We start from the raw sequence: 11943 nt of genomic DNA, 5'->3' as shown, positions 1-11943 counted from the left end.
TCGAAGCAGTGCGCGGCAAACGTGCTGACGACTGAATCAACACACATACTAAGGGGGTGTTTGGTTCCTTTGCTTATTTTTAGCACGTGTCACATCGAATGTTTAGATACTAATTAGGAGTATTAAACGTAGGTTATTTACAAAACCCATTACATAAATGGAGGCTAAATGGCGAGACGAATATATTAAACCTAATTAATCCATCATTAGCAAATGTTTACTGTAGCAACACATTATCAAATCATGGACTAATTAGCCTTAATAGATTCGTCTCGCCGTTTAGCTTCCACTTATGTAATGGGTTTTGTAAATAGTCTACATTTAATACTTCTAATTAGTATCTAAACATTCGATATGATGGGTGCTAAAAATAAGCAGAGTAACCAAACCAGACCTTAAGTGACCCGATCAAAAGATTCTCCATGTGTCTGAACATACGAGGAGTATCTTCCAGTCAAGGCCGAACGCCCAGCTAGCAAGATTCCCTCCCCCGCGTGCTGCATGCTACGCTCTGCTCCCATCTAGTGGTGGCGCGCGCGCGGTTGTGCCCCAAGAGGCGGCCGGCGACGTGGCTTCGGTGGCCGAGCAGCTGCGGGCTGCAAGGAGAGGCGGCGGCGCTCCTCGTGGTGCGCCGCACCGGCAGCCGATGGGAGGTGGCAGCCGGAATCATAGCGCCGCGTGGGGGGCGAAGTCTCCTGGTGATCCGCCAGCACAGTGCCATGGCTGCGATAGCGGGGACCACCGTGTTATGCTTCCATCATCACTCCATGAATCTTGTGTTGAATACGTGCGTTTAAATCTACCAGATATAAACATGAGGCAAATTACGTAACCTAGTGCTACTGCTATGTAACCTAATTCTAGTTTTAAATAGATAGACGTAACCCGCAACATACTCATGTAAACGGTGTGTAAAAGCAGCATAAGCAAAGCAGACATAACCATATATAATATCATGTCACCCATGACTAGTAGGTATGAAACCTTCCTGCACATGATGTAACCCATAACTGTAATAGATCCAATCTATGGACTTACAGATCAGCGCTCCGTCCTCATGTAGACTCGAATGCAGGATTACTCGGTGCAATGCAGATCGTCGATGAGGCAGCGCAGAACGTAGTGGATCGATTCGAGCGGTTGCGCAGTTGCGTTGCCCGAAAACCTTATTGACGCCACTCATGCATGTTTCCCGACGGCAACGGCTCGGAGGTACCGCTCACCCTCCTCGGTGCACGCCAAGGAGAAGAGCCGGTGGGATCACTCATAATGACCGTTGTCAAAAGATTACACGCAAACGACAAAAGGTTAATTACACCAACTTGGCTGGACTACTCGTTGTGCAGCAAGTCACAAGTCACGCAAGTTATGCGAAAAGAATGCGAATACGTGCACACGTGCATTGTGCAACCCAAGTCCTATTCTCTCTTTTAATTACGTATTCAGAGAAGTAAGAGAGCTCTCCTAATTAAGTTGGTTTCCACCAACTCAAACTAGCAGTATGAGACTATTGAATGCCACTGCACTCTTGCTTCAGGATTTATTAAATGGGTCTCTCCATGGGCCATTTTTCCAACATGTTCCTAGTAATATATGATAATGTCAGGGGGATTAAGCAAACGATAGAATGGAGACTCGTGTGTGAAAACCACTGGACCAGATTAGAATCAGATTCCATGGTGTCGTGCGCTGGCATGACCGTATCTGGCGTTCAGATGTCACGTTGAAATGGTATGCTCGACGACGAGGCTTTTCTGTAGTACTGCTCTTGCAGCTGAGGCACTGGGTCCGAACTCACGTGTGAGTGACCCAACTGTAGGTGTAACCACTGCAGAGGATTTGTTTCCGTTCATAATTCTGTACCAAGCTTTGGTTTGATCTGTGAAAACTAGCTCATGCATGTCTTGTATTCCTGTCTGCTTCGGTCTCGTGCTAGTTAAACGACAGCTATTTTCCTTACTCTCACGGTACGGCAGACGGAGGAGACCGGCACACCAGTGACCAGATCAAAGTCAACCTGAATCTTGAATTGACCCGTTCGGAAAGGAAAAGAAAAGAAAAGACAAAATTTTGAATTGGCCTCGTACGGCCTGTGCCCATCGAGTTCTCCGTGTCTGAACACACGTGTGTACTAGCCATTAAAACTGGAAAGTCAAACGCCACCTGTCCGGCTGTCCCTCTCCCGCTGCATCGTCCTCTGCTCCCATCCATCCATTACAAATAGGCGCGCCATCGGCAGCTTCCTGCATCCATCTACCCATCCATCGACAGACCACCGAGAGCTCGGGCCTCTGCAAGCCATGGCGTCGTCTTCGTCCCCTTCGCTCTCCCTCCCGCTCCAGCTCCTGCGGTATGGGACGTCGTCCTCCCGCCTTGGTCTTCGCGCGCTCCACCGGCCTTCTCCGCCTTCCGTCCGCCTTCAGCAGCCGGCGACGAGAGGTCTGAGACCCGTCGCGGCGGCTTCGTACCACGACGAGGCAGCGGCAGGGCGCGGCGACGACGGCATCGCTGCCGCGAGCGGTTTGCTGCTGCGTCAGGTAGTGGACGACGCGGCTGCGACCGAGCTGCGGGCGGCGAGGGCAGGCCGTGGTCCTCAGCCTCCCAAGCGGCCGCCCAAGGAAGGAGGCGGCGGCGGTGGCGGGAAGATTCATCCCGCGCCGACGTTGGCGGCGAAGAGAGTGCCACGAGCCCCGGCGCCGCCCGGCCGTTTGCCGAAGGAAGGACGCGGCGGTCAAGGTGGAAGCATCCATTAAAGACAAGCGAAGCAACCACAATTTTAACGGACAGATTAGTAGCTACTAGCCTAATACCTCTATTGTTTCTTTTCTTTTGTATAAAAGCTGAATTAGATTGCAATAAGATTCCAAGGTTACGTGCACAGGCCGTAGTTACATGTATGCATGACATGAAATTCAGAGGTATTCGAATAGAGAATGGAAATAAAAAAAAGTACAGTAAATAATAATATAGGTGCTGCTACCTATGTGTATCTTTTTAGTCATGAGTTTTTTTTACATTAATACTGTTCCATACATTATTTACAGGAGTTATTCCTCGAATAGAGTAATTACAAGATTATAGGATGGCCGTTTGCTTGATGAACGACAATTGAGCTTTCATCCAAAGGACATATGAAAATTGACTCTTTGTTCACTAAACATACGAAAATTGAGTGTTCATCCGATGGACGGATAAAGATACAGTACTTGTCCATTGGGGGCGGAGGGGGGGAGCCTTCAATTTTTATCCCCACATTGGACGAAAACATGCTCGACCAACAGATGGAAACAATGTTTTCATCCACCTATTAAGCAAAAGCTTAGTTAATGATATTCCATATGCAAGTTATAAATCTATTCTCCGAATTTGGGTAATAACAGGTATAGTACCGACTTGCATAGGGCGGACGAAGTTAAAATTTAGTGTTAATCGATGTGACTGACGAAAAGTAAAAAAAATCATTCAGCCTTCAACATGCTTGATTTTTGTGTAGAAACTCAAACATTATGTATCTGCTACAATCTTGTCTTGTGCTGGCTGAACTTGTGTTTCATCATTAACACAACACTCTTGTACTTCATCATATTTTGTACCACAATGCATGAGTACGGATGCAACCTAAGAAAGGGTTGTTCGTAGACTGCAGTATCAGACCTCTTGGGTTCTGTAGCATGCAATGTTGAAGTCATTGCTTGAAGCCTTGAGCACAAATATGTTTCTAGTATGTTAAAATTGGGGAATTTTCATTCCAAACTATAGATTATTCACTACTACAAAATAAGGTACTTTTGTTGAACTAGAGAGGATCGGTGGAAACTATAGGGTCTCCAATTTGCCACCAATGCAAACACACATTTACATAATAGTTGACATAGTATAACACTTGTGTGATACTCAGTCCATGCATACGTAATAGTTCTTGTAGTATAAGACCCAATATTAAGTCCATGCACTATACTTGACAATTCCATGAGATAGTGGGCATAGTTTATATCTCTAATTTTTTATCCTAGCATGTCATTTTACATAGACTAGCACATGAATTAACGCACTCTCAATACACAAGTAGACAAACTTCATATGTTTCTCTCTCTAATATCTATATATACACAAATAAGCAAGAGCTCATTACTACTAGTGTGCCAGTGATGTAGTGTTGTCCTGTAAGACTTCAGACATGTAGCTATTTACTTTTACAATAGAGGAAAAACCTTGCATAAGCAGGATGTGGTGCTAGTCTGCTAGATGGAGATAATTAAGGCCAAATAGTTAGTTATTATGTGTCTCAGGGGAGAAAATGTAATTTTAATTTACACCTCCTTAACAACAAAGCGAATGGTGACAAAGATATTTATCTGTTGATTTACAATTTTGTGCATTATCCGATGATCTTATCCATTCACGTGCTTCATCCAAATCCAAGCCAGGTTTGTATTACACCGTCACTGTGACGTTTGCGTCAATTAAGATTTTTTCCAACATTTTTTTTAATTCTATATTTCTTTCACCCATTCTTTTTTTGCAAAACAATGAATAGTTGTTTTTTAATTCCATCAAAATGAAATGTAGATTTCTATATTTCTAGGTTCCTACATTACTAATTCTTATTATCATTTGGTTACGGCTTGATGGTTAATATTTGGAAGAGATTTGCTTATTTTATATGAGTATATGCAGAGGAGATTTGCTTATTTTATATGAATATGTGTTACACATTGTTTTGCAGTGTGTTATCTATTACCGTCAGAGAAATTGTATCACCTTTGTGTGGGTGCATCCAATAGGTACTAGTTGACATACAAGAGTGTCATGTTCGTGTAGTGCGCCTGTCAGCTCCTGCCCCGTACGTCCATGGATCGATCATTTGGACTAGCAGGGCTACTACAACCATCTCCTTCATGGTGTGTAAGTACAACTGATAGATCATGATCTATCATGATCTTGCTAGGCTTTATTCTAGTTCTTTCGAATCGATCTGATCTACCAACGCAAGGTGTGTGTTCTTTTTTTCTTTCAAAAACCTAATGCAAATCTTTGTCATGCAGGGCATATCAAAAGCACCGCACCTTTTTCAAGAAAATGAAAGCTAGCTTTTCCCAACAAAGATATATACTCCAAGGGAGTTAAAATTGCCATGAGAAAAAAAATCAAAAAATTTTCTAGAAAGTGTTTTCTGGAGTTTCGTTTTCTGGAAAATTAAGTTGCACGAATATATTTTCAGAAAATTAACCGAAGAACTTTACTTTTGTATTTGTTCTGTGGATGATATATGTATAGACTTATGTCTTTTTGTACCTCAACAGCTAGTTTAATTTGTTCAGAACAAAAAAAAAGAATCCTTGGGAGAAATATATGAAGGGAGTAATTATTGGTTTCATCATCATGTTCATGTTCATGATATGGATTTCAGAATTATTGTTAATGCTAGCTAACTATAACATCCCCAAATACAATCTTCAATTTTATTTAAATATTTAATTGTTTCGTTTATCATATACATAAATAGTTGGATTACACAAAAATTATACCAAACAATCATAAAACATATGTTATATATATTTTTGAACTGGGCATTTTAGTTATCAAAGTGATTTATTACTTGTCATGAAGTATAATAATGCTTGTGTGCTTAAAGAGAGGTTGAAATGTACAATGTAATATATTTTCATGACACGTGTAGTAGTAAAATCAATTAATGCATCGGTTTCACTTTTTACTACAACTAGTCCTAAAGCAAAAGATCATATAGGAATAGTCATTCATGTGTTAAGGAAATATCATATGTAGAACAATTTTGTCTCTCAAAATTTTACTCTTGTAAGCAAGTTAAATTAGGATGTAATACGTGAGTGATCTTCTTGTGTCTATTTTTCTTGCTCACTTTACAACAACGACATCAATCAGGATGGAACTTTACTAAGATAATGGTAGCTTTCGCTCTTGATTTGGTTTATGCCCTATTCATAGGGATACGAGGGCCAGTTGGTTGTTGGCCAGGTAGTTGAACCTTCAACTACAAAATATCTAATGCTAATGGCCAGACCGGCCAAGCAAATAGTGTCAAAACACACTTGTAATTAATTTAAGTCTCTTAGTAAATTCGTATATCTATTGCTAGACGTTCATGTTTTTTTACAGACATCCATAGTGATACGAAAATAAAAATGCTTCACCTTTGATCTACATATCCCTCTAGAAAAAAATATTAGAAATACTGTTAAAAATTCAAAATGAACTATATGGGAATATTGCATAAGGAATTCTCAACGCAAAACATGCAATAAGTATTTTTAAGGAATAATGTAATTAATTGACATGTGTAAGAGCATATATCAATCTTTAGTTTTGAACCACCACACCAGCATGCATGGGTACAGACTGACCGGACCCATGTGAATGCGATAGAGCAGACTTGAGACGAACGGGCGTACGGCCACAACGCTGACCGGATCAAAACATTTTGTAAGCCGCTAATCCCAGTGACTCAGTCCACGACTACAGCCAGTACGTAGTTTTGAAGTGGTAGCAAACGCGTAAGCTTTGACTTGGACGACTTTTCATACAACTGGCCCTCGTGCTCCGTGCTCTACTTCCCATGCTCTGAGTATAAACCAGAGCTCGACCACGACCTGCAGGCATCCAACGAGGCATCCATCGGCTGATGCATCGGTGCAAGGAATTCATCATCAGATACGAAGCGAGACCAGCGCAAGTGATCGAACACGACCAAGAGATCGTTTCGGTCACCGATCGAGAGCTTGAGCCATCTACTAGCTATAGCTCGACGACCGATCCGAGACCGAGCAAAGCCACACGGAAGTCATGTCGTCGCCGTCGTCTGCGCCAACTAGCCCGCTCCCGCGGCAGCTTCCGCGGAATGTGCCGTCCAGCCTCGGCGTCGCGCTCTACCGCCCTGCTGCGCCTCCAGCCATAAGTCTGGCGAGTGTGCCGCGAGGAGTGGATGCGCATGCGACGGCGGCGGGCCCAGCAGCTGCGGACGGCGAGGAGAGGCGGCGCTCCTCCTCCGAAAGGGGGGCCCGGCGAGCCCAAGCAAGGCGGCGGCGGGAAAGTCCACGCTGCGCCGTTGGCCGCGACGGCGCGAGTGGTGATGCGAGGAGCCTCCCCTCCTAGTTCCCCGGCAGAAGGTAGTGGCGGCAAGGTTCATGCCGCGCCGGTGATGGCCGTGGCGCACGTGGTGGTGCGAGGACCCGCCTCGCGTGGGTCCCCGGCAGAAGGCGCCGGCGGCCGTGGTGGAAGCGTCCATGCTGCTGCTTCTTGATTACTGATCTCGAGTCGGTGCTAGTGGCAGTGAAGAAAGGATTCATATTGATGGCGCTAACTAAAATAACCAACATAACTATGTGATTAGATGACTTGCTGATACTACCATTGATTTTTCTTCATTTTTTTTACTGAAGCTGGATTTGTTTAAATGACTAGGAAGTCCAGATGAAATTGTCTGAATTTCACTCGCGACAGAGAATCGAACCCCAAAAAAAAAAATCAGTAACAGTGTAACACCTGTGGAGTACAGAGCCTATGCATCCTGTCTGTGACTCTGTGTCCCTCTAGTGTCTAGTGCGAGCTGAAATCTAGCGTTCCCACGCAAGTAATCCGCGAATGGTGTTCTCTTGATGACTTTAGCAAATAAGAGATCAAGAATAAGGTTGCAAAACTTGCAACATGGAGAAAGCTAGCTAAGGTTGACGACATGACTGTTTATTTACATGTAGAAAACATTGCCTCGTTATATGAACAAATAAAGAGGTAATCTGTCCTTAATTGATGGAGGTACTATGCTAGCTAGTATCGGAGTTGAGGGTAGAGATTCAAAGACTTTAAGAGCAAAATGGATTTTCTTTTAAAAAAACACTTAATTTTATTTATGTGTTTATTTACATAAATTGATCTCGTAGCCCAACACCCCAGCCCAGCCAAATTGCAGTGACCGACCATCTTCGGCCCAAAATAGCATCATCATTAGAGATAGCATCACTATCTCCAACGTCGTCACTTGTCTCCTCCCTCCCTAACACGTCCCCTGTGAGACCGTGACGCGAGGGCCATCGATTAGATCTCGACGACGTCTTCGTCCTAATAATAACCTGCCTCCTCCCGCGGCGCCGGCGTCGGGCTAGTCACCTCCCGCGTGTTCCCTTCGTCCGAGGCTTCGTTTACATGATGATGGACTCAGTCGCCGTTCCCACTGTAGATTCCAGTACTTGACCGCACAAATCAGTAAAAACCAGTGGTGGACTCGTTGGAGCTGCACGTCACTGTCCTCCGTCGTCGTCTTCGTCCCATGATCCCATCAATGAGCTCACCAAACCTTCTTCCCGGCCGTCCATTGCCGTGTCCATCATAAATATTCGTGCCCTGCAACTGGACCTGCTGCAACAACTCCACTGGCTGCGTCGCTCGCCCAGACTGGTAGACGCAGCCATAAGCGGAGCAAGCGCAGCCATGGCCGCCGCGGCGGCGCCCTCCTTGCTCCGCCTGTCACGCCAGCTCCTGCCGCTGCGCTTGGCTCTCGCGCCGTCCAGGCCGCCGCCCGCGGCTCGCCGGCGCTGCTGCTTCTCGGTCCCGCAGCTGCAGCAACCGCACCACCGCTGGGCGACCGCTGCTCCGGTCAGGACCAGCCCCAGCTGCGAGCAGTACTCGCCAGAACATCCACCCACCAATCATGGTGCTGCTGCTCCCAGCGAGGGAGAGGCGGCGGCGGGCGGCGACAAGGAGGCCGCCGCCGCGGGCGCGCAGGACGACAGGGAGGGCGCGGCTACGCCGGCTGCTCAGAAGAAACCGCGGGCGGCTGCGGCGGGAGGAAGAAGGCCATCACCGTCCTCCACTCCCAAGAACTGCTCCGGAGGCGCCATGCCGAGGCAAGGCAACCGCGCGGCTCCGGTGAAGCCCAAGGGGAATAATAAGAGAGGGCGAGGAGGGCCCGCGCCGCCCGGCGGCCCTCCGAAGGAAGGCCGCGGTGGTGGGGGAGGAATCATCCACGCTGCTCCTCCCTCCTCTTCGCCGCCGGCATCGTCGTCATAGCTTGTTAGTATTAATCTTGACTTGTGTAGTTAGCATGTATGTCATGCAGGTCTGTTAGCTAGTTGTTGTGTTAGTTCATGAATGTGCGTGTGTGAGTGCACAGGTTAGCAATACGGCCAAGTCTTCAGGGACGAGCGTTTGTGGTGCTCGTGCTGTTGCCGCGTGTGGCGTCATGGCCGGGTCTTCAGGATCGTCTGGTGGCTGCATGCAAGGAGATCATGCTGAGTTTGTTGCTCGAGCGTGTGGACCAGGTTAGCTGCATGCAAGCGTGTGGTGCTGGAGATTGACGTGGGTGCGTTCCTGCAGGCTCCTGATGTATCCATTCCATGCTATATAAGTACGTTGTACTTCTTTTGGGTGAAAAATAGAGGAAATAAAGGGCGTTCGTCGCCACAAGTGTTTGTGCGCACCACTGTGTTTTCTTCCTGCGCCTGTTCCTCGCGTGAGTTGAGAGCAGAGCAGAGCTCGGGTTTTTCCCAACATAGCTTAGGGCGATGAAGCAATTCAACCAGAGCATCATCCAAGAACACATCAAAGTACAAGATCATCTACTTAGCTACTGGGTGGTAGATTAGATCTCGAACCGCTTGTACATGTTCTGTTTGGATTTGATGAGACCAGGTCCAGGTTCCAAGTCCAAGATGTGCTTGTACAGAAAGTTCATGGGAGTAGGTATAGAAGTTGTTCGATGTGTTTAGGTACTGTTACGTCAAAATGTTCTAGTAGTAAATTTCACTAGCGAGAAATGTGATTTCACCAAATGTTTTCTGCAGGTACATGTATATTTTGGTAGCATGTTTAGAAAGTGATTTCACCAAATGTCTACCTTGATTATACTTGAGCAGTCAGCATGTAGTTGAGCCAATGATCAAGTGGCCAACTAATCCACGTGAACGTTTCCTCATACGAGTCATCACTCGTCACAATAATAAACTCAAATGTCTGACTTGCACCTATATATCATTATGAAACATCACACAGGAATACGTTGACTTTGCTGAATTATGAAATATAATCTCACCCTCATCAAATCTGTAATCATCATCTACAAAGATAATGCAAGTTGTTTAGCTTAGAAGAAAGCATTTTACTATAGCAATATCACTAGCTAATAAGCAGATTGCCAAAAAAAAGTGCCTTTTTATCCTCTTGAATTACAATAGATCGGGGAAATACTAAATATCTTGCAAACTAAATCTTGCAATAAGCTTGCCAATTAATCTACTCAGTGAGTCCTTACTAGCCACATCATTATAAAAGTTTGTTCATGGAATTGGTATTTGATAACATCAAGTTTTGCAAGGCTCGTGGAGAGAGATCTCTAATTTAGCATGCCCGTCTTAGCATCGTAGTATTGTACTCTTTTCCTGTCTATGAGATATCAATAAGGTTATTCAATAAATTTTTTATTAGAAAATATCAATACAAGAATATATGTGATACATCACATCTCCAACTTTTTGCTACCAGAATTTTAGCTGGATATATTATATCATATCTTTTCGTACTCGGATGCTGGATGCACCATTGGATGTTTTAGCATTTCGGCACGGCCAGCATGGTGTTCGCTGCCACTGAGCTAATGGTAGAAAGAGCTACCAAACACACACCTTTCTACAAATTTTTTTTTGGGCGGGATCATATTCGATTATTCAAGCAGGAATATGATCCTTTGTACAGCTTTGCACTGACTGACCTGTCCCCGGTCAGTCAATGAGAAAGAAAAAAAATTGTCGATCGTCTCATCTCATCAATGAGCTCACCAAACGCTCTGCCTATCCTGCCGCTCCCCGCTCCCGCATAAATATTCTTGCGCTCGCAGCTGGAGTCTGCAACTGCACCGGCCGCTGCCTCCCTCGCTCGCTCGCTGGCCAGGCTCGGCGGCTGCAGCCTCCGCTCCACTCAGCAGGCACCTAGCGAGCGCGGCGCAGCCATGGCCGCCGCCGCGGCCTCCTCGGCGCGCACCCTCTTCCTCCTGCTGCGGCCGCGCCAGCAGCTTCTGCAGATGCGCTTCGCCGCCGCCCCGGCCCGGCTGCCGGAACGCCGCTACTGCTTCTTGCTCCTGCAGCAGCAGCCGCACCGCAGTTGGGCTGCCATCGGCGCTGCTACCTCCCGTGGCGGCTCTAGCTGCGAGGTGGGGTACCCGCAACAGCAGGCGCCTGCCGTCAGGCCGGAGGGTGCTCCTGCTCCTCCTCGCGAGGAGGGAGAGGCGGCGGCGGCGGCCTGCGGCTGCGGGAAGGCCATGGGCGCGCGGGACGATGACGACGACGACAACTACAAGGGCGCGGCGCCGCCGGCTCCTCCGGAAGCGCTGCGGGCGGCGGGAAGAAGGAGGCCGTCGTCCTCCACTCCTCCCAAGCGCCGCCCCGGCGCGACACAGAGGCAGGTCGGCGGCGCGGCTCCGGCGAAGCGTAAGGGGAAGGGAGGGCCCGCGCCGCCGGGCGGCGGCCCCAAGGAAGGCCCCGGCGGCCGAGGAGGGGTACACCACTAGCTAGCGCGATGGAGGAACGAGTGGACTGAAGAAAGATATCAACCAAAGTAAAAGGATCAAGTAGCTAGCTAGTAAACTTGTACATTTTCTGTTTGGATTGTTAGATGAGATGAGATTCCAAGATGTTCATCGGAGTGGAGCAGGTATAGGAGTCGTTCGATCGTCAAATTAAAATGTTCTAGTAAATTTCACAATCTGCAAGTTGGTTTCACCGAATGCTGATCCAGCAATGGCATGTCTGCAACTGATGGATGAGTAGTTGGTAGTAGCGTTATACTACTATTGCCGATGATGGCCAGAAAGAGATCTACTTTAAATACTGGTAGTATTGCCAGGGGATTCGTAAGCAAGCAGAGAGGACAAACAGGTAGGGCTCATGGCGTCTGGTGAGGCACCAGCTGCTAGCTGGT

The 11943-nt window shown here is 46.9% G+C and overlaps 2 protein-coding genes across 2 annotated transcripts; both read left to right on the top strand.

The window, feature by feature from the left end:
• Positions 1 to 2264: 2264 nt before the first annotated feature.
• On the top strand, positions 2265 to 3001 carry LOC106804401 (PH domain leucine-rich repeat-containing protein phosphatase 1). Its single transcript, XM_014805409.2, has one exon. The coding sequence runs from the start codon at positions 2301 to 2303 to the stop codon at positions 2751 to 2753; it is 453 nt and encodes a 150-aa protein (XP_014660895.1). The 5' UTR covers positions 2265 to 2300; the 3' UTR covers positions 2754 to 3001.
• A 5318-nt stretch (positions 3002 to 8319) lies between these two features.
• Positions 8320 to 9451, top strand: LOC101768036 (translation initiation factor IF-2-like). The gene is made up of 2 exons (XM_004972663.3): positions 8320 to 9045; positions 9146 to 9451. The coding sequence occupies exon 1, from the start codon at positions 8464 to 8466 to the stop codon at positions 9040 to 9042; it is 579 nt and encodes a 192-aa protein (XP_004972720.1). The 5' UTR covers positions 8320 to 8463; the 3' UTR covers positions 9043 to 9045; positions 9146 to 9451.
• The last annotated feature ends 2492 nt before the right edge of the window (positions 9452 to 11943 follow it).

Source organism: Setaria italica, chromosome VI (assembly GCF_000263155.2).
Source record: "Setaria italica strain Yugu1 chromosome VI, Setaria_italica_v2.0, whole genome shotgun sequence".
In the NCBI taxonomy this organism is placed as follows: domain Eukaryota; kingdom Viridiplantae; phylum Streptophyta; class Magnoliopsida; order Poales; family Poaceae; genus Setaria; species Setaria italica.
Note: the sequence above shows the minus strand (reverse complement) of the source record. Positions and strands in the feature narration are given on the sequence as shown.